Genomic DNA, 21,624 nt, shown 5'->3' with positions numbered 1-21,624 from the left:
CTATTCTTTTCACACACCGGTTATTTACTCTCTAATTAAGACAATCAAATTATTATGTTTGTTACTATCGCTCTTTTTGAGATTAAAACAATTTTTAAATATTTTCCAGGTAATTAATCAAGTTCTTACTATTTTAAAAATCTGCACCTTCTTCTAGTCAAAGTTTATTAGGAATATTATTAAACACTGATATTGGAGAGAACCTTAAATGTTTGATAATTATAATATTATTGATATTAGTATTATTACTTCTAGTATTGTTATTAATATTACTATTCTATGTTCAGACCTCCATTCACAAAAAAAAAAAAATTACCTTCTTTAACTCATTTTCTTTCCTAAACTATTTTTAGATTTATCAATTTCTACATTCCCGCCATTTCCCCCTTTTAATTAAATACCATTTGCAATTTTTATAACTAATAGAGAGAATGGTGGCGCTAAAATGCATGCAAATTAATTATAAGGAGGAGATAAAGTGCCTCCGAATCTTCCAGATTTTCTCGTAAAAGTGATTTTTTGGGATGAATTTTCAGAAGGAAATTTGGAGTCAGTATTAGCATTCTGTAGCTGGTTTAAGTGATTGGAGCTTTGAATACTGACGTTATTCTCCTTGTTAACGTTAGGCCTTTCTTGCTCACCCAAAGGGTTACTAATTTCAATTATATCGCTCAAGACACACGTTTTGCCGTTATCATTCTCAAAGTCTCGATTATACTCCAAGTCCACTTCTTGACTATTTTCTGTTTCAACAGAAAATGGAGAGGAACCTGTGTGAGGAGAATGATCAGCTTTACGAGGAACCATTGGAGATTTATATCTAGATAAGGTATTATTTAGATCTTTAGTAGCTTCCTCAATTTCGTCATTATACCCACTGTTATCAAGATATGTTGCAATTTGGCACATTCTTCTAATTGACTGTCTCCTATTAAACCTTGTGTTATCCCTGACAGGAGATTCATACTCTTCTGCCATAATTACTACTTTCTTCCTGGTACTGTCCTCTAATTTAACGGCAATTGAATTACAGGATTCTTTGTTTTCAGCTATGTTATAGTCTATCATAGAAGAGATATCCAAAAGTCGGGTATAAGAAGGTGATGAAAGTGCAATAGTTTCATTATCATCATCGTCATCTCGATCATCATTAAATGAAACATCATCATCTAAAGATGAACTCAGGCTCATACTGAAGTTTCTATCCTTATCTCTAGAAAGAATTTCTTTAGCTTCTTTAGAAAGCTCCAGAATAGAGAATCTCCTCCCTATGCCACCTTGATCGCTTACTTTTGAGGCCAAGTTCTCGTTGCTGTCTTGATTATGTCCATAAAAAGGCTCAAATGATAAAGCCACTGTTTCCTCAATATCCTCGGTTTGAATGGAGTTCCTGGATTCACCTTTTGCTACAGATGCATTCAAAACAACATCAGTACCGGCTATTTCACCGGAATTACGTGTCAAATTAGCAGTAACACTGCTATCATTATTGACAGCTTCAAACTTTCCATCTGAAAAGCTGACATGTCTGTCACTTCTATTCTCGGTATTTTTATTGAATATAGGCTTCAAATTCAGCTCTCTTACAATAGATTTTGCAAATAGTTGCTGGATATTATTCTTGGGTTTGGCAATGCTATTTAGATTTTGAGTAGAAAATTCCCTAGGCATAGAGCTTATTTCGCGGTTTAAGATGTTCTTCATATCGTTTATATGAGAAAGTCTTCTGGCACTTGCAGTGGCTGTAGTAAAGGGTCTCTTTGAATTTTCCCTGGGAGTATTTTCCACGCTTTTTGGAGAAGTTTGCTCGCTTTCCTTTACTGTTTCTTCTTTTAAAGCTCCATTATACTTGTTAATAAACTCAAATAACGTCTCAACAAGATCATGCTTTCTCTGGCTCGACTTTGTTCCTAATGGAAGAAATGTGGAAACATCCCCGAAGTAATAGCAAGAAGCAACATAAATCCTCAACATCTTCTTAAAGGAGTTACATAACTTAATCATTTGGCCGTACTTTTCTGAGTAAAAGTGTTTCATAATACTTTGAAATTCATCGTTGTACTCCATTACTCCTTCCTCTTTATTAGAATGAGTCTCTGCAGAAAAAACAAGGTTTTCTGGTCCATCACGTAATTCAAGCCAAGAGAATATTAAATCTGTTACCATTGTATAAACCATAGTAATATTCTTCTCAGAAGATTTTTTTAGTATTGAAATTTCTTCTGCTGTGAAAACTTCGCCAACAATAGAACTTAAAAAGTTAAGTAGAGTCTTTCCTTGGATATTTGGACTTTTTAAACTTTGAAGCTTTTTCATAGATGATAAGGGGATAAATTTGACCTTGTCATGCTCTTGCTGATTTTCTTTCCCCAATTTGCTATTTAAAACATTTCTTGATTCTACTACAGCTTTAAAAAGTAACGGGAGCTTTTTATGATTTAAGATGAGCTCCAGCCCACGAATCTTTTCTTCAATCCATTTCAGTGACTCACAGTACAACTGTTCAAAGGATGATCTCAAAATCATGCACTCAAGTCTCTTAGATAAATTTGGAATTCTAGACAAAAAGTAAACAAACTCTTCTTCCTCAAATAACGTCTCCCTTGAATTACCTTCTAGATATTTTTCAACACTTCTTACACATTCCTTCCAAACTTCATATTTAGCGGCATTCTCAAAAGGATCAGGAACCGTTTCCAGCAATAAATTTACTCCTTCCTTATCCAAAGTGCACTGTAGAATAGACTTTTTAAAAAAATCTAAGCTTTTTTGTTGGCTCTTAGGCAGCTTCTTCTTAAAGTAGTTTATTGTGATTTGAAGCATTCTGCTAGTCTTTGATCCAAACATACAAGTTCTTGCTTCGCTTCTTGTAGTTTCAGCTTGCTTCTGGTCTATCTTTTTTCTAATACTCTTTTCATTATTTGTTGATTTACCATCCACTCCATCTAATGGCTTATTTTGGTCTAAAACCAATTGGTCACTGTTGGAAGGTGTTTGATTGTTAATCACCACTGCTTTCTTACTGTTAACACTTTCCTTCTTAATAAACCAATCAAATAACTTTTCATTTGGAATCTGTAATTCCTCATTCTGAGAGTCTTTTGAAAAGATTGAAGTAGAAAATAGCTCAAGCTTGGGCTCACCCTTAGATTCTTTATCATTGATTAAAACTGAAAGCTTCTCCTCAAGCTCCGAAAAGTAATCCTTAAATAAATTCTCTTCTACAGTACTATCAAATTTTGGATACTCTTCAGTTAAACATCCCCATTGAAGAGAAATCCTGGAGGAACCCTTCTTAATAGTGCTACTTATTTGGCTTTGTGCTGAGGTTTCTGAAGTACTATTTCTTTTATTACCTCCACTACTTTTTAGTTCCGACCTTTTCACGAAATCGGCCCTACTCATCATCTTAGGAGGAGCCTTCTTCAAAATCATGCTCTTCAACTTTGCACTTGCAGCAGCTCTTGACACATTTTCTGTTGCTGGAAGTGAATTCAAATCAACTGTAGCGACAGAATCTGAAGGAGTAGCAATAGTAAAAGGCTTTTGAATAAATGTTTTATTCTTGATTGAGTCAGAGTCTTCCTTATTCTCCTTGTTAACCCCATCATCAATGATCTTCAAAACATCCATTTTGCCTGCTAAGCTATTTAGCTCATTTAGCATCTCTTCGGAAATGCTACTTCTAACAAGTACTTTTCCCTGCTCTTTTGAGCTTGCCTCTGCTCTGCATCTCCAGAACTTAACCTCGTCTCTCAACTCCGAAACTTCTGAATTTAACTTACTTATCAAATCCTCCAAATCTTCTCTTGGAAGCAATTTGATTAGTTCCTCAGATACACTTTCCATGTCAATTAAAATTAAACCTTACTTTTTCTCCTCCAGGCCCTTTTTGAAGGGATTTGTCTTTTTTCCAAATACTTGCACTTTGATTTATCAAATCGAAGTGAATTATATTCCAAATCAAATAATAATGTCACTATTAAAAAGAATAAGATAGCTTATAAACAAGGTTTGGTTCACAGAAAACCTATTTACTCGTGTTTTCCTTTATCTTTCAATAACCCCTTCTTTTAATACGTTTCCTTGTTCTTATTTTAGCTTTTTTTGTCAGAAATAATAATAATAAAAATATAAACTATTATTGTTTCTATTAATATTATTATTATTATTATTTTTTAAATTAATATTGAATACCATACCGGGTATTTAATATTAATTTAAAAAATAAATACATTTAGTGTGGGGAAAATTATGTGTGCACACGTGGCAATTTTATTCATAATTAAAACAAATAATTTTTGGAAAAAAAGAAATAGAATTTGGTAGAGAAAATAAGACTATTTTGAAGAAAACAAATATAGACAAATAGAAAAATTGTTAACTTTAAATTCTTACCTTAAATTTATAAATTTTTAATAATAGGGTGAAATCTGTTGAAATAAATAAAGATTGTTAATTACATGCAAATTAATAAGTTGCATGTGTAATTTTATACACGTAACAAACATTAACAATAGAAAATATTATATTGTATTTATATTGAAAAATATATATAATTTAATTATTTTCCAACATTTTCTTTGGAACTATCCATTTTTTTAAGTGGATTAACGGTGTTTTTAATTCCATTAAACCAGTTTCTTGGGAATATTATAGACTTTCGTATCACATTCCAGAATGCTAAGCTAATGTAGTCCTGAGTGCTGTCATTAAGAATAACGTCCTTAAATAAGTCACTTAAATTATTCTGAATATCCTTTGTATTAAAAATTCGAATTAATAAATGATTTATTGAATGAATGATTTTCCTGTTATTAATAACGCAATTATGAATAAATTCTTCCAACCATTTCTTTGAATTTTCAGTAAAAATCTCATGATTGAATGCTTCTGAAAATAAAGATGAAGTTTTTGAGATAATCTCAGGAGTTCTGCTCATGTAATCTACAATTTCATTTGTAGTAGAGTACAACCAATCTTGGACAATTTTTGTTTTAAGAATATTGGTCAAATTCTGGCCAATTTCATTCTCGCACTCTTTAATAACATTTCTAATACCCATTCTCCAGTCTTTTGAAAATTCATCATCTTTAACTAAACTGGTTAAAACTCTTTTAAATAACTTTTTAAGTGAATCTTCAATATTTGGATCGTTAATTATATTTATTATATACTTTGTAGCTATATTTGACCCAAAACTCAATTTTAAATGTTTTTCACCTTCATTCTTTTCTTTAATTAGGCTTAATATATATAATAATAATAAAATCAATCCAGCAGAAATCCCTAATTTTACGTTTCTTCTGTTTTTATTATTAATCATTCTCAAATACTTATTTTTTAAAAAATCTCTTAATCTACTTTTTCCATGGCCATCTAAATCACTATAGAACTTACCCTTATCTACCGACAATAATGATGGTAAAGAGAATTTCGGACTCTTTTGAGATATTAGTTCACTATTTTGGCTAAAATGAAACCATTTCCTACTAAACTCTCCGCTTACTACTGGAAGTATAAACTTTGAAAATGTACCCGTAGTTTTCCCTGCTATCACTCCACATACTGGTAAGACTTTTTTTGTTTGAAATATGCTATTAACATACATTTATAATATTACATCATATATATAATTCTCAAAGTATTAAAAGCTTCATTTCTAACTATACAAATATTGGGCTTTTTTTTAATAAATATCCGAATATTATTTGTACACGGGTGAATAATTATATTCATTTATTTTAAGAAAAAAAAATTACGTGTACATAAAATACCGGTATAGGAAAATAATATTTTATAAATTCTTTTTTAAATTAAATAATTTCAACTTTTAGGCTTCAAAATTAATTATTTATATTTATATATCTATTGATAAAAATCAGGTATCATTCACTATTGAAAAGACTGAAATAGTTATTTTATATTGATTTATACTCAACTAATAATCAATATCTGATCATAATAATAGAGTATAGTTTACCACTAAAAGCCCTAATTAATATATGACATAAGTTATATAATATTAAAAAAAAGAAAGAAGTCAGAGAAAACAGAAAGAATTTGCACCATTTGTTTAATATTTTGTTCATTTCTTTTGTTTGAAAAGAATAGGAAAGAATCTAATTACTGAATATGTTTTTTTAAACTAGTTTATTTGCATTGGAATGATTTAGTTAAACAGCTGAAAACATTTAACAATAAATGGCAGATTTATCAAAGTTTCAAGGCTTAAGTAGTTCTCAAATTCACGAGGAATTGTTAAAATGCCCAAAAAGCTCTTGGCCAAAGATAATCAGTGAGCTTCCAACTGGAATTAAGTCAGAACTGGTTGCAATTCTCTCAAATAAAAAAGCAAATCTTACTCAAAACAACAATCTAGGCAGTGAAAATCCAAAGGAAAACACTTCTAAAAAACCAAAAACTGAATTTGTTAACCAGGATTCACAAATTTCTTCCTCTTCTCCAATAAAGAATCAAAACACGATTGAGAACACAATTATTCATCCAAGATGTATTCCTTTAGAAACAGAATTAAATATGGAAACAGCTATAGGATTGGGAAATGTAAATCAAGGTGAAATTTTTTCATCATCACAATCCTTTTGCTCAAATAAAATATTCCAGGAACTAATGGTATCTACGTTTTCTCCTATCAATTCTGTAATATCTAGAACAATGTACATAGCAGGTGATATCAGGCCATATTTAAAGAATAAAGACTGTCAAGAAAAGAGCGTAAGGTTAATACAATCTTATTTGAATATTTGGATATCACTATTTTGGAATTCTCTAATTAACAGGTCAAGCAAGAAAAAAGTTCCAAACAAGCTTTCAAACAACACTATAAAGAAACATTTTAGTGAATACTATAAACAAGAAGTGAGCAAGTTTGATTATGATACTCTAATTAATAAGTCAGCACATAGACATGTAGGAATGAATCCAAATTCTGAAAACGACACAATTCAAACTACAGATCCTGACATTACAAGTATTTCTTCAACAGTGAAAGAAGATGATGTAATAAATGATTTAGACGAAAATGAGGTTGTTGAGTATAACCATAATATTCCCTCAACTATGATGATTAGCATTGATAAAAGGTTCGAAGATAGACTTAAACTACGAGATATAAGAACCAAAAATATGTCTCCAGAAATGTATAAAGAGTTTGCAATGTTGAGAGAAAAGAACTTCAGACCATCTATAAACATTCTACAGGAATGGCTCTCAATTACTTGGAATACTGCATATAATAATGGATTAAAAGATACCAAAGTTTCTCAAATTCCATCGAACTCCCTTCAACTCTTTAGCTTCATTTTGAATGATATTATTTCTTCATTAGTTGAAAATGCACTAAGAATATCTTATCTTCAAAATTTTAATATTAATCTTAAAAATTCTATAGTCCCGATACAAGAGCCTGGCGACTCGTTCCAAAACTGTAAGGATCTTATTAATGAAGTTAATAAACATAAAGAATTGATTTTTGGCTCTGTAAATGAAGATCTCAATTCCCATAAAGTTGATTTTAATCAGATTATTGATACTTTCTCAAAAAGCCAGGATGAAATTCCCAAGCTTAATTACATTCACTATATTCTTGCAATTATACAAAGAATCAATGATATTGACTTTAAACTCCTAGAATACTCAGAAAACCAAAAATTCAATAGTTTAGTTTCTCAAATCAATTCAGATTTGATTATTGAGAAATTATACACTCTTTATTCAAAATTGACAGGCCAAATAATTAGAGGTCAACAGAATTCTTTTGGTGGCTCTACAACAATAACTTGCGGGAAGCGCAAAAGAAATGGCTTTGAATTATCATCAGACCTTGAAAAGTGTGCAAATAATGACAACTTTAATGGAGTTGAAGAAAACGACTATATCGGAAATGAAGAAGATGACATGTTTGAAGCAATTGTCGAATCCGCCACTAGTGAATTCTCAATTACCAATGCATTTCCAAGTGTAAGTTTATATTTGTAATGCCCGTCCCACCATTCTTTTGGGCTTCCTTTATACTCCATTTGCATGTGAATTACATTTCTTTTGGCGGGAAATAATACATTAATTGTTTTTTATTCAAACATAATAACTAATCAAACTTGTATTTACAGGGAATTCCTGATGAAATTAGTATTTACTGCTATCTCAGGATGAAAAAGGTGATTAAAGAATCGAAAGATCCTGAAGATTTTTCTGGGGTAAGTTTTTTTCATTTGTTCAGGTTTGCATGCATGCAATTCCTATTTTTTTTCACTGACGCCAAAAGTGGCCATTTGTGGATAATAATAATGCAGGCCTGAAAACAAACTCGAAAAGAAACTACTAATAATTAAATATTGATTAATATTTAATTAATTCCCAATATACTTAAACTTTCAGATATTTAATCAGCTAGTCAAAGAATGGAATAGAGATACTACAGACCTTGATGACGAGGAAAGTATCGAAATACAAAAAACAAAGGAATCTTGTAAATATTGCAAAATACAACTAAATAAGTATATGAATGTAGCCTATAAAATAATAGCAGTTAGTAATTTAATAAAGAACTTTATAAAATAGTGAGAAAACTAATACAACCAATCATAAATCAATTATATATATTAATGTAGATTTTATCGAATTGAGTCAGTAGTAATAGAGCTCTTTTGGATGGTAGAATGAGGATTCCACGTAAATTGTTGAAGAGCTACTAAATTCAATAAGCTCTGTTTGTTCTTTATTATTACTATTATCAGATATATAATAGTCACTTATACTTCCAAACGAAGTAGATAAAGTTGGATGTCCTTGAGCAATAATCTTAATGAGTGATTTAGAATTTAATTTCACGTATATAACAATGACTCCAATATAATACGAAAGATTATATATACAATATATATAGTACCTATTCATTAGTGTGCCAATGAGCCAAAAATTATACTCCTGCTCACACTTTTGTTCGTATTATTATTTGAGTCGTTAGTCAACTTACTTCAAGAAGAGGAATAAGGTCAATAAGCTGAGTATCGCTTTCATCACTAAACCTAAAGATTTGGAAGCTTAAGTTTATTTATTAAGGTAAAAGATAAAGTCTTACCATGATGAAATTGGAATGGCATTTTCAGGTTGAAGAATATATGATATAGGGGAGTTATCAATGATTATTATATCTTTAAGAGGCCTTCCAAGCTTTGATAAATCTTTTATATAAGAATTTCCCTCTACAGTACAGTTTTCTCTAAATAGTCGATAGGGGCACTTATTCATTGGGTCAAGTCGATCCAAAAGTGGATTTGCATATTTTGATAAACTAGCAGTGAAAATTACAACTTCGAATAGTGCTGAAACTACATTCAAAAACTTATCAACTCCTGGTCTTTTTAATACGTATACATCGTAATAATCCCCATCTATCTCAATACTGATAGTAAAAGAAGCATTTCTGATTGGCTGAAATGAACTGTGAATTAAAGTTTCATCTAGGTCCAAAACTAAAGTCTTCTTTCCAATATATTCTCCTCTTTGTGGCTCCAAAAAAGGCTCTTTAATAGTACTTTCTAAATATGACTCGTAGTCTTCATCATATATAATACTTTCCCTATCACCAGTAATACTCCTTAAATCAAAACCATTCCTTACTAAATTATCCTTCTCGTAATTATCAGCTTCTAATATTTCTTCCTCTTGAGTAACACATGACGAGATTAAGGATATCTTTGGTGAAAATAAGTGGGGTGATAACGATGGTAATGTAAAGGAAGTTGAGGATGAGGATGAGGATGAGGATGAGGATGAGGATGAGGATGAAGATGAGGATGAAGAGGAGGATGAAAATGGAGAAGATGATACAGAAGGAGTATTGGTAAATGATCTAGGAGCTGTAGTGTATGAGGAAGATTTTGTAGTAGCGACGTAAGATATGGACGAATTCAAAACTGTAGGTGATAAAGAACAATTCTGAGTAGAAGAAGCAATATGATTGTTTCTGATATTCCAATTTGAGTCATTCGTCCCAAAGTTTTCTTTGTTCTTACTTGAAGTTAATTCTCTGAGTGGAGAAATCCAATTAGATTGATTAAAATTACTCATTTTCTTTTTGCTTTTTTCCACTTTATTAACGTTTGAATTGTCTCTAAAAGACTTAATTTTGTTTTTTTCAATATTTTTGTTGTAACTAAAAAGTAACAAGGAAAGTTTAAACTTTTGGTGCCATTTCTTCTTTTTCTGTCCTGTATTGCTCTTTTTCATTTCTTGAAGGTCTGATTCTTGACTCTCAAATTTGCTATAAGGGTATTCTTCTTTTTCCATTTCCTCCCCTGTAACTGAGTTATAAGAGTTATTGACACTTTGATGATTTATATTTAAAGTAGAATGTTTTTTTGATGTTTTACTTGGTATAGGTGTTGTATTGATAGACGAAATTACTAATAAAGAATCGTCATTATCTCTGGAATCATTTGTAGAAATTGTATGGGAATTAAACTCATGAAATAACTTATTATTTGACTTTTCTTTTGATTGTATTTTAAGTTCTTTAGAACTTCTACTCATATTTACTTGAATAAAAATTGAATATTGTTTTGTTAATAGCCTATTATTATTACTACTTAGTATTAATTAGCCAATAAATTGGATTGGAGATTTAACTTTATATTTTGCATACAGAGATAATGCATTATTACGATGAAAATTGCATTAAAATTTGGCCAGCTTAAAATCAAGATGAAAATTATATATATTTATCTGTGAAATATATATATTTAGTGAACAAAGTAAAATATACAGCATTTTTATTCTCGAATTTTTGTATTGCTAGAATTTTTCAACTATTTTATTTTTAATTCAAATTTGCATGCATGATAAAAGGGTTAGCTATTTTTAAAAATATATATATTTATTAAAAAATGGCAATAACAACGAATGTTTTATTGCAATTCGCTTAAAATTATGAAGCTCCACAAACTTTACAAAGAATTTAGTCCTGCTAATAACTATTAATATAAATTGAAGTATTTTTTCTATTATTAAAATTACTGTAATTATACCACTAATATTTTTCTACTACCAGCATTAAATGCAAACTTAAGTTACCATTAGGCGGGCTTTTGAAAATAGCTAAAACGGTTAAGCTAGTGAAGATCCAATAATTATTTATATGCAATAGGAGAAATTAGGTGTGAAATAAAAATATTAATTAGAAGGGGATACTAAGGAGAAATCAAGGGAAAAGTGGATCTAAGGTTGATAGGGAAAGATTTGAAAAAAGTCAAATATAAAGGTGAGGAGTTTAAGATCGATTTGTTAAGAAGGGTTCTCGAAAATGGAGTACTTTGATGATGATATTATTAGTAATATGAATAGAGTGGAATTAAAGAAAAAGCCGAATATTTTTGATGATTTACTTGGCGGAGACGATGAAGCTGAGCAAGTGAATGTGGAAGATGATATATTTTTAGGTGATGAAAGAAAAATAAGTAACAATGAATTATTATTTAGAAGTAACTACAATGAGGAAAAGAACCTCTTTGAGGACGAAAGCATGGCAGAGGAGGTAATTTTTGGAATAGGAAGAAGAAGAGAAGAAGTAGAAGAAGGAAGAGAAGATGAAGTCGATATTGGGAAATCACAAAGAAAAAAAATGAGTGACCCCTTTGATAAGGTAGGAAAAATGAATTTTCATGACTTTAGCAACAGTTTTAATGAGAATGAATTTGATACTGACCTTTGCACTGATAGCAAATTTGAAAACAACGAAGATATTTTTTCATTTTCAAAATTCAATAGATGTGCAAATAAGGGAGAAGATGAAAAAGGAGATGAGGAAAACAAAAAAGTGAGATTAAGTGAAAAAGAGGAAGAAGAGGCTTTGTTTCTAAAAGAAGCAAATTTAAAGGAAGAAGTGGAACCAGAACAAAAAATTGCAGCAAAGGAAGACAACATTTCTCAAGACTTATTTGGAATCAATGAAGCGAATCAAATTGATAGAGGAAACTTAAATATTGGCAGCGAAGTACTGGGAGAAGAAGAGTTTCAATTTGAAAAGCTGTCACTAAATAACGATAAAACCAAAAACCCTAACATTCAAGATAACAAGGAATTGAACGAATTTAATAAAAGTGACGAAAGAGAGTTCATTTTTCCAGAAAAATCTGAGGGGGAAAGATCAGAAACAAATATGTCAGATCACAATTTTTCATACGAGTCAGAAGAAGCAAATAACCACTTTTCTGCTAAAAATAATAGTGGGGCTTGTATGGAGTCCAGAAAAGTTAGAAAAAGCAGCAACCTCCAGTCTTCCATTGAAGATATTGATTGGAATAGAGTGTTGAAAATCATTGAAAACTTTGAAAAACAAACAGGAAATAGTGGAAGAAATCAAATGCTATTTAAATCAATTATTTACAAACTAGTAAACAAAGCTAGCAATAATTAATTATCATAGGCGGGAATTGTCTTGGCATGTTGGCGCCGTTTGAATATAAGTACAAGGGGTAAATTTGTGGGATTACAAAGGAGAGGATATTTGAAAATATTTAAGACAATATATGTATACAAACATACCTTAAGAAAAGATTTGGATACATATCTAAATAAATATATGTATACATATATATATTCGTGCTTATTGTTAATAGTTTGGTCCCACTTGAAATTTCAGTTAAAACATTTTGAAAGGTGTAATTTAATTGCAAAAAAGTTTAAGTAAAATGATGAGAGGACCTTTAGTATATTTGCTCTTCGCAATATTGCTGGTAATGAATCAAATGATTGATGGCGTGAGGTCCGAATTATCTCAAACTGAAAGAGAGTTTTCAGAATTTGACTTAAATCATGATGGCTATATAGATGCTCAGGAAATTCGAACTGTAAGAACTTCTGTAACTTTACAAGAGTTACACCAATTTTTCTGGGAAATTGATACTGACAGTTCTGGAACTATTTCATTTACTGAGTATTCTCATTTTGTTGCAGCTAACTCTCATGTTCACAACAATGAAAATAGTAATCAACATTCTTAGAGGATTAACAAAAATGAAAAATATCGAGATAGAATATAATCGCATAAATTGTGCTACTTTGCATTTTTTATTTGTTTAATTTATTGGATGATATAATTTCATTTTTCTTCTCCCCCTTTGTTCCTTTCTTCCCACTCCCTTTATAACAGAATTAATATATAATTATTATTCATATATAATTAAATATGTGACCAGTACTTTGATTTTTTTTTGTTTCCTATTCTATTCTGTTATTCAAATGATAACTTCGATTTTATTTATGCATTAGTATATTCGTTTTTTCTAATATTCTTAGATTTTCGGTGCTATTAGTTGCATGCATACGTGTGGGGCGGGTTTTCCTAAAACCTTGTACAAACTATTTGTATTAAAAATACATGCAATAATAGCATTAAAAGTTTTGGATGTGGCTATTAATTAAATTGTAATCATAATACAATATAATTTAATTAATAAAAAAAAAGAAAAAAAACGAACAAATCAATCACAACCCACAATATTTTATTAAAGAAACTATTTCTAAAATAATTGAGTTATCTGAACACAAATCTATGTTAAAGAATTTTTGATTTAATAAGAATGATTTTAAAAACCAATTTCTTCTCGATTAAGTAGTTTTTTTTTTTTTTTAAAAAAAAAAAAAAAATGCATTATTGACTCTTAGTTTTGGCGGAAACTTCTTTTGTGAAGTCATAATATATGTATGATGAAACAGATTATGCGATATTTTTAGAGATTTGAATGAAACCAATCTATTGAGATTTTAAGTAGAGTTATTAGAGATAGGAAATTTATATGTAAAATAAATTCTTTTTTTTAATACAAAACTTACCTTTCCAAATTCTTTTACAAGGGGAGAGTGTTTGTCCTTAATTGCTAATTCTAGAACCTTAAATATTTGTGAACTCTCCATTTTTGCTCCAATCCTATAAATTTAACATTAGTAATATTAATAATCAATGTATTAAATCAACTTACATGAAAGTGAATTCAACTCCATATTGGTTGCTTTGTAAAGAATTTTTATCACTACAATTTACAAATGTTTTATTGGTAGGAGTCATTTCAATTATGAATACTTCTTCAGAAGGTAGATTGAATAGTTTTCCAATCACTTTTCTAAAGTTAAGTGATAATTCCTTCAAGTACTCAATTCCATCTCCGCAGTATTTGACTTCTGTAGCTGTTAAAGTTATTACAGGCGTTGTTATTTGTGGCTCAACGTCTGCTACGTTAGTATCCTCTCTGGAATCTTCTTTTTCCTGTTCAGATTCATCTAAATAATCATCTTCTTCATCTTCATCTTCTACAAGCCCCTTATCACTTCCATTCTTTGGATGCGCTACACCTTTTAATCTTCTTAAATTTCTCTTCTGAATACCGCTTCCTTTGGCTGCATTCGCTTCTTGGATCGCTGAAGCAGTGAATGTAGATGAAGTTGAAGTTGTAGAAATTGTCGAAGTAGATGTAGAGATAGAGGTAGAGGTAGAGGTAGAGGTAGAGGTAGAGGTAGAGGTAGAAGTAGATGTAGATGTAGATGTAGATGAAGTTGATGAGCTGGAGCTATCACCATTAACTGGTGGATAGTGTTGGTGGTGATGATGGTGGTGTTTGTGATGATGATGATGATGAGGATGTTGAGGAGGATGTTGAGGAGGATGTTGAGGAGGATGAGGAGGAGGATGATGAGGAGGATGATGATGGTGCTTGTGATTCGATCCATATTCACCACTCTTACCGCCGAAGCCTTGTTCAAACGTTGCTTCACCTTCGGGAATATGTTCACCATAGTTGTTTTCCTCACTGATAATGATAGTTGAAGCTGGGGTATTATCTCCAGGATGAGATGGTGGCGGTGGTGGTTGCATTGGCATTGGCATATCGCTAAGAGCTCCTCTTACCTGGGCAATTTCAGAAGACCCGGTACTTTCTGGAATGAAAACTTCTGCTGGCAATATAGTAACATCGGGATATTTTGATAAAGGCACTGGTTGTGGCTCAGCAGTGCTATTGGAGGAGGGGGAAGAAGAATTTGATGAATCTCCTTCGTAGCCGTCACTCACGACGTTCTGATCTATGAAGGTGGCTTCTTTTTCTGTATTAATAAGTGGATTAATAACATATTTTCCTTTAATAACGTTCTTGAGTCCTTCAAAGCTGATCTTTCCAATATTGATACTGAGATGATCAATTAGTTTTAATATGTTGTTTTGGAAAGGTACTACAAAATTGGTGTTGTTATTTTCAGAATTATATTCCAAATTAGTAAAAGAGTCATCTGACTCCTCTTTAATTCTGGTTTTAATATTAGTTTTGTTTCTACTTCCATTTTCACTATTCATTTTACTCTTGACTTTTATTTTATCTATTGTAAAATCTTTGATTTTTTTTTGTGAAATCAATTAAATAATATAGACAAGAAAACTTACTCTGATGCAATGATGTATCATTATTTGTATCAAAGAATGTATCATTTGTGTTAATAGCTTCGTCAAATAATTGTAAGGATTCATTTGATGATCTAGAGTTGATTAATTTAAATTCAAAGAAGAAATATATTAAAAATAAGACCCAGTTAAAAAGGAAAAAATAAATTTTAAACCATTTATATAATCCAATTAGATATAAATGGTTTATTATATTCATGTAAACACTACCTTAATGAATCTTGTGACAAGACCCCAGTTAATAATAAAACAATGTTCAAAATAAGAAATCTATTGGCCATTTTTTTCTCTACTATCTTCTGTAATATATAATATATTTATTTATTGATTACTCTTAATTTTTTAATAAATTTAATCTTAAAACTATTATTTTACTTATTTTTTTTATTATATCAAAATTACTAATTTTCTACGATAAATTAATTAATTAGTTTTAATCTTAAATTTAACTAATAATTGATTTGAATTATATTATTATTTTGTTCCCCTCCTTTTTATTTTATTTTGTACCAGTATGTATGATTCAAACCTATATAAAACATTAATTTGTAATAGTTTGGTGACGAAACTATATGACTTTTACTATACTATAAATCTACTTATATAAATATCATGTTATTGCTTATAGTTATTTTCGCTAATAATCTTCGAGTCTTGTGTTGTTATTAAATTAGTGGATGCCCCGCCTACTTAAATTGCGCACTAATATAGGCGGTAACCTGAGAAGTAATTTATTGATTATTTTAATTAATATTGAAAAATATGTCAATACACCGGTAAATTAACTACATTCAAAAAAAAATGAATCAATGAATTTAAATTGGGCGCGCAACATGGATCACTCAAGCCGGCTTATTGATACAATGCATTTTTAACAATATTTGTGGCCTTTTAAGTGTTATATTATTAATATTGCTTTTCATTGAAAGAGGAAAAAAAGATATATTATATGAAGAGGGAAGGGAGAATTATGATTTTTCTTTTAAAAATTGCAATATTTAACCTATTACATATATAATGATAATTATAATAATATATGATGTGTGTATATAATGATGCCGTATGGTCTAAGAAAGCCTGATTCTGGTGAAACACTTCTCCAAAACATCCAACTCAGAAAGAATGGAGCATATAGAAATGGTATCTGGTTGAGTTTGCGAAGAAGTATCCTCAAACTTGAGCCCTTTAAGAGATGCCTCAAGTAATTGTAAAACGTTGCTTTTTGATAACTCGTAATCTTTTTTAAGTAATTCTGGAACAATTTCAGAAGGGTTAGATGACTGCTTGAAGACTTGACTTTTTTGCAAATCATTCGAAATGTTTGCAGGGCTAAATATAGCTAAAACAAATATGAAAAAGAAGAATCTCATGAAAGGATTCTTCCTGAAATAGTCATATGGTCCCTTCTCTTGTGAGCTGAACTCCTCTTCATGGTTTACTTTGTTAGTCAGAAACTCTTTTTCATCATTCAAAATATCAATCTCCTTTTTTAGCCTTGAATTCTCTTCAGAAATTGCTTCACAAAGGAGTTTTAGCCTTTCAATAGAAACTAAGTTCTGATCGGTGATTGTGTTCATATCCATAGTATCGATCTGGGAAAGATCACTTTGCGAAATGTTTTGCTGTAAAATTTCATTACACTCCTCCACAATACGTTGAATTCCGAAATTAGAGTCCCTCACGTCATTGACAGTATCCAGCAACTCTTCTACGTAATTTCTAATTTCTTTTAAACAATTCGTTCCACCTTGGCTGCTGATATCAAAATCATCCCCCATAGCAAGTCTCGATGTTCTAGAGGCTGATTTTGCGAGATCCAACTCAGCCTCTGCAATTGATAAAGTCATAAAGAATCTCTCGGTATCATGCTTAAATTTAAGTGTAGAGTCCAGATCTGGAACCATCATAACCAACTCCTCACAGCCCTCCATTTCTGTGTCACTGCCATTGTATTCGGAAAAACTTTCCCTGTTATTATCACTTAGAAAATCCTTCTCATACAGTAAATTGTCAGAATAATTAATATTTGTTTCGTCTATTATCAAATTCTCTTTGTTTGACTCTAAATATTTACCCAAATCGCTATCTTCACCTTCAGATGTCTTTGCATTATTTGAAGCTGAATAATCTACATACTCAGAATTTGATGCAGTTGTTGTTACTACACTCATATCGACCTCGTTTAAAATCTCCATAGTTGCCTTTTCTTTACTAAGAAACACCTACTCTATCTTCCCTATTTAATACCGTACTTAGGGATGAAAGGTGAAATCAATTGTGCTAATTTTCAGCCTTTACTTCTCCCTTATTATTTCTAACTTTGATTTTTACCTTATTCAAAATATATATATATATATATATATATATATTAATATTTGATGCTTATGGCGCCAAAGTTGTGGGGACTCGAAATTGAGTTAATGCTACTTGTATTACAAAAAGTTAACTAGTAAGTATCGCAACTAAATTAGAAATGACTAATTAAATGCACTTTAATCCACTTAGGTTTCGTCATTTTCTCTTCCGACATCAAAGTGTTTGCAGAGATGTTTTCTGTACTATCTCGGCTGTTTTTCACTTCCGGGCTGAGTTAAAGAGTAACTTTATTTACACGCATTGTAACAATTACCATTGCATGCGCGCCAACTATTCCTTCCAAGTAAATTGCAATATAGAAACATTTAAAGATTTATTTATATACAAAATGTATTGTAATCAATAAAATTATAAATTAACAAGCTAAAACTTACAAATCCCATAAAACTAGTTGGCCACTTGGGAAAAAAGTGTATTTCTACTCTGCACTTTTGACAAATTTCAAATTTTACCATTTCTATAAGAATATGGTCGCTTCGTTAGTGGCTCTTGTCTATCTGAATATTAACTTCTCGAGCATTAGAAATTAACTTGTCAATTTTTCCAATTAATTTAGGAGTTTCTATCGTTCTTAATAAAAAAGGATTACATATAGAATCCACGTAAGCTTTATATACATTATGAAAGAAATTTCTGAGCTCAATTTCATTTTCAGGATGGTCTTGTAGCACTACAATAATCTTTACGTGTGAGAAGCTTAGAAAGCCATAAATTTCATATTCATAACTTAAACTAATTGCAGGTCCTAAATAACCTAAATACGGATCCAAAGACCCTTCCATAGCATCTCCACTAGTCTTTCTTTCTATGATATCCAAGGCAGAATAAACTGCAAAATGGAGTGAATCTAGTGATTCATTTTCCAGTGTTCTAAACAATAAAGGTTGATTACTCCTATCAACAATACTTATGCAAATAACTTGAATCATCCTGCAACTACATATAAATCGATGTGAGAGTATATTAAGTTCTCAGTCGCTTTAGCTTAATTATCTAATATTTGTTTTCGTGATTTTAAATTATGATTTATCCTCTACATTTTTTTTAAATATTTGATTCCTTTTCCAATAATTTTCGGTACTTTGGCGGGCCAAAAAAATTAAATGAGCATTTTTTCCTCTTGCATGTAATTTTTTAACATAAATCGGATGTGGTACTTTAAATTAGATTACATTAGTTTCTGTGGGATATATTTATATTTGTAAAACATTTCTGAATTACAGTAATGTCCCCAATCACATTACAAATATCAGAATTAACACCACTTTGATTAATGTCCTTGGATAAAATACAATCCGATGCCTTGATCAAATTCGTATGACTTTCGGGGTGAGAATTATCTCTATCATGAAACTCCGACTTATCTTTTGAATTAAGTGACCTAATAGATATTTTTCCTGATGTGAAATTTTGATCACAAGAAGTAGTCGCCGCCCTTTCTATAAACTTAACAACTGAATCATTATATTCCCCAACAAAAATGATGAATAACATAATAATTATTGAAATAAAAAACCACATTAGAGTTCTCCTTGATGAGCCTTTTCCTTTAACTACTTTATTTTTATTGCAATGCTCTAGAATTGAATTAGAGTGGTAAATACAGTCGTCAATAGCTCTGCATACACCTAAAAGTGTCTCCTTTTCAATATGTACTAAAGAGGAAGAAGATGAGTTTCTGATTAATGTTCCACTAACTAGATCTTGAAGAATCCTCCTTGACATTCCCAAATTGATAACATTCTCACCTATTTCTTGTACTGAATTATTAATGTTAAACTCAAAACTGGCTTCATTGTCTTCATTATTGATATCAGCAACGGAAGGAATTAATTTGGCATTATTGCTCCTCTCGCTGTTAGTATTAGCTGTAGTTGCCGTATTAGTTGATGATGTTATTATGGTGGTATTTGAGTTTTCCATATTAGTTCCGTTTGAAAAATCAATGCCATCACTAACTTTGCTAGAAGTATATTTATCTATTAATGGCCTTTTTACATCACTCAAATTCACAAAAAGGCCAAGGGAATCAATTAATTTGGACTCCCTCCCACTTGAGTCTATCACTTTATTACTTGCAGAAAATTCGTTATATTCTGTCTCTATAACGCTTGCATATCCATCTTCGTCAAATCCATATTCTCCACAAGTACTATATGTAGAAATTACTTCCAGAAAATCCTCCTCTTCAGAAGATAGTGGATTGTTCTTAAGCCCAATATCAACCGTTTCTTTACTTATTATAGATGATGATGCTTTATTGCATTTCAAAGTTTTAATTATGTTTATATACTTAGATAAACTTTCTTGGATTAGTTTACTTACGGTAAATAGATCAAAAACAGTTTTTGAACTTTCAATAAAAGTATAATATAGCTCAGATAACCCTAGATTGCATATTTTGTTCTTATCAGAATTGGTTTGAAACTTATTTCTACTGTTTTCAATGATTAAATTTAACATTTTTTTTGGAAGGATTCTGGTTATTATATTAGTTAACTGCTCCCCAGACCACGTTGGATACTTTAGTGACATTCCTGTTAATAGCAAAACATCTCTAAGCTGCTGCCAAACAATCATTTCTTCATTTAAATCACCAGCTTTTTGTTGTGTAAGCTCTTCAATCTTTTTCCAAAGTGTTAGAAAACAAAAGTTATTACCTTTTTTTAAATAATCTCCATCATTTATACAATGACTACCAACTTGTGACCTAATAATATTCTTAAGATATATTATTAAATGATTCAAAGACTTTGTGTCAATTTCGTAACGGTATTTAGTATTATAGTTTTCTCCATCAACTTCAGTCTCACTCATAACAATTGTTCTTTCTACAACTGACTTTTCTGATCCTTTCTCCAAGCTTTTCCCATTAGTTTCTTGGTGCATACTGCTCGAATCGTAATCAGCCTTCGACGCCTCTTCATTTATATAAGACCTACACTCCTCACTACTTTCGCCCCCATCAGAACTATTGCTGTAGTCACAAATTCTACTATTTTTATAACTTGCATCCAAAAGAGTCTCGTGGATTCTGGAAAACGCTGAAATTGGATAAATTGAACAGAGAGTTGATGGTCTTGATCTTCTTTCGATACTTGAACCGTATATACGAGAGCCTATCATTCCACCCATGTAATTTTGTGTCATATGTGGAAAGTACCTTTTTTCACTCAAATTCTCACTTTGTTTAAAGCAAGCTTTAGAATTCGCATTTTTTAATAATCCAATGGCCTTAGGAGTAGAAAGACTGCTCTTACTTACTATTTTTAAATTAAGCTTACTTTTAATCTTTAGAAATATGCTTCTTTTTGTAGGTACCTTGGAATTATGATAGTTTTCAACCCAATTATAAAGTTCCAGAATACCTTCAAGTTCCAAAATATCTCTACTAATTGACTCCATTTCCTAAGCTGGAGTCTCCTTTACTCTTTGTCTTTGTTTTTATGATTTTCAGAATTTTTCTATCCTTCTCAAATACACATTTTTGTGTGTTAGGCCGTGTGTAATACACTAATAAAGGTCTTTTGCGGCGTAATAAATTAATAAGTAATATTAAATATTGAACTCAAAAGCTTTCTTATTGTTTTGGTCCTATGCTTAGGATATTCTGTGGTCTATTAAAACATTAATTCTATTATTGTTTTGTTCTTTTTCCTTTTAAACTTAATAGAAATCCTTATCTTTATTTTGAGTTATCGTAGTAACAACTTGTAACTTTTCAGAATTTAATTAGTTAAAGTTTAGTGTTAAAACTGTAATTTCCACATTTAAAC

At 30.6% G+C, this 21,624-nt stretch overlaps 10 protein-coding genes across 10 annotated transcripts; 3 read left to right on the top strand and 7 right to left on the bottom strand.

The window, feature by feature from the left end:
* Positions 1-456: 456 nt before the first annotated feature.
* On the bottom strand, positions 457-3,849 carry ELE39_001892 (FH2 formin y domain; the record flags this gene model as incomplete). The annotated part of the gene is made up of 1 exon (XM_067345615.1): positions 457-3,849. The coding sequence occupies one exon, from the start codon at positions 3,847-3,849 to the stop codon at positions 457-459; it is 3,393 nt and encodes a 1,130-aa protein (XP_067199503.1).
* Positions 3,850-4,564: 715 nt separating this feature from the next.
* Positions 4,565-5,611, bottom strand: ELE39_001890 (uncharacterized protein; the record flags this gene model as incomplete). Its single annotated transcript, XM_067345613.1, has 1 exon — positions 4,565-5,611. The coding sequence occupies one exon, from the start codon at positions 5,609-5,611 to the stop codon at positions 4,565-4,567; it is 1,047 nt and encodes a 348-aa protein (XP_067199501.1).
* A 593-nt stretch (positions 5,612-6,204) lies between these two features.
* On the top strand, positions 6,205-8,001 carry ELE39_001889 (uncharacterized protein; the record flags this gene model as incomplete). The annotated part of the gene is made up of 1 exon (XM_067345612.1): positions 6,205-8,001. One exon carries the CDS (start codon positions 6,205-6,207, stop codon positions 7,999-8,001), a length of 1,797 nt encoding a protein of 598 aa, XP_067199500.1.
* A 648-nt stretch (positions 8,002-8,649) lies between these two features.
* ELE39_001888 (NLI interacting factor-like phosphatase family) lies at positions 8,650-10,557 on the bottom strand (the record flags this gene model as incomplete). Its single annotated transcript, XM_067345611.1, has 3 exons — positions 8,650-8,949; positions 8,999-9,050; positions 9,104-10,557. The coding sequence occupies 3 exons, from the start codon at positions 10,555-10,557 to the stop codon at positions 8,650-8,652; spliced, it is 1,806 nt and encodes a 601-aa protein (XP_067199499.1).
* A 769-nt stretch (positions 10,558-11,326) lies between these two features.
* On the top strand, positions 11,327-12,439 carry ELE39_001887 (uncharacterized protein; the record flags this gene model as incomplete). The annotated part of the gene is made up of 1 exon (XM_067345610.1): positions 11,327-12,439. One exon carries the CDS (start codon positions 11,327-11,329, stop codon positions 12,437-12,439), a length of 1,113 nt encoding a protein of 370 aa, XP_067199498.1.
* A 274-nt stretch (positions 12,440-12,713) lies between these two features.
* On the top strand, positions 12,714-13,025 carry ELE39_001886 (EF hand family; the record flags this gene model as incomplete). The annotated part of the gene is made up of 1 exon (XM_067345609.1): positions 12,714-13,025. The coding sequence occupies one exon, from the start codon at positions 12,714-12,716 to the stop codon at positions 13,023-13,025; it is 312 nt and encodes a 103-aa protein (XP_067199497.1).
* A 974-nt stretch (positions 13,026-13,999) lies between these two features.
* Positions 14,000-15,367, bottom strand: ELE39_001885 (uncharacterized protein; the record flags this gene model as incomplete). The annotated part of the gene is made up of 1 exon (XM_067345608.1): positions 14,000-15,367. The coding sequence occupies one exon, from the start codon at positions 15,365-15,367 to the stop codon at positions 14,000-14,002; it is 1,368 nt and encodes a 455-aa protein (XP_067199496.1).
* Positions 15,368-16,539: 1,172 nt separating this feature from the next.
* Positions 16,540-17,667, bottom strand: ELE39_001884 (uncharacterized protein; the record flags this gene model as incomplete). The annotated part of the gene is made up of 1 exon (XM_067345607.1): positions 16,540-17,667. One exon carries the CDS (start codon positions 17,665-17,667, stop codon positions 16,540-16,542), a length of 1,128 nt encoding a protein of 375 aa, XP_067199495.1.
* A 660-nt stretch (positions 17,668-18,327) lies between these two features.
* On the bottom strand, positions 18,328-18,777 carry ELE39_001883 (sedlin; the record flags this gene model as incomplete). Its single annotated transcript, XM_067345606.1, has 1 exon — positions 18,328-18,777. The coding sequence occupies one exon, from the start codon at positions 18,775-18,777 to the stop codon at positions 18,328-18,330; it is 450 nt and encodes a 149-aa protein (XP_067199494.1).
* Positions 18,778-19,021: 244 nt separating this feature from the next.
* ELE39_001882 (uncharacterized protein) lies at positions 19,022-21,253 on the bottom strand (the record flags this gene model as incomplete). Its single annotated transcript, XM_067345605.1, has 1 exon — positions 19,022-21,253. One exon carries the CDS (start codon positions 21,251-21,253, stop codon positions 19,022-19,024), a length of 2,232 nt encoding a protein of 743 aa, XP_067199493.1.
* Between the last annotated feature and the right edge of the window lie 371 nt (positions 21,254-21,624).

This window comes from Cryptosporidium sp. chipmunk genotype I, assembly GCF_004936735.1.
Source record: "Cryptosporidium sp. chipmunk genotype I strain 37763 chromosome Unknown contig_2, whole genome shotgun sequence".
Taxonomy (NCBI): domain Eukaryota; phylum Apicomplexa; class Conoidasida; order Eucoccidiorida; family Cryptosporidiidae; genus Cryptosporidium; species Cryptosporidium sp. chipmunk genotype I.
The sequence above is the reverse complement of the archived record's forward strand: the minus strand, read 5'-3'. Positions and strand labels throughout refer to the sequence as shown.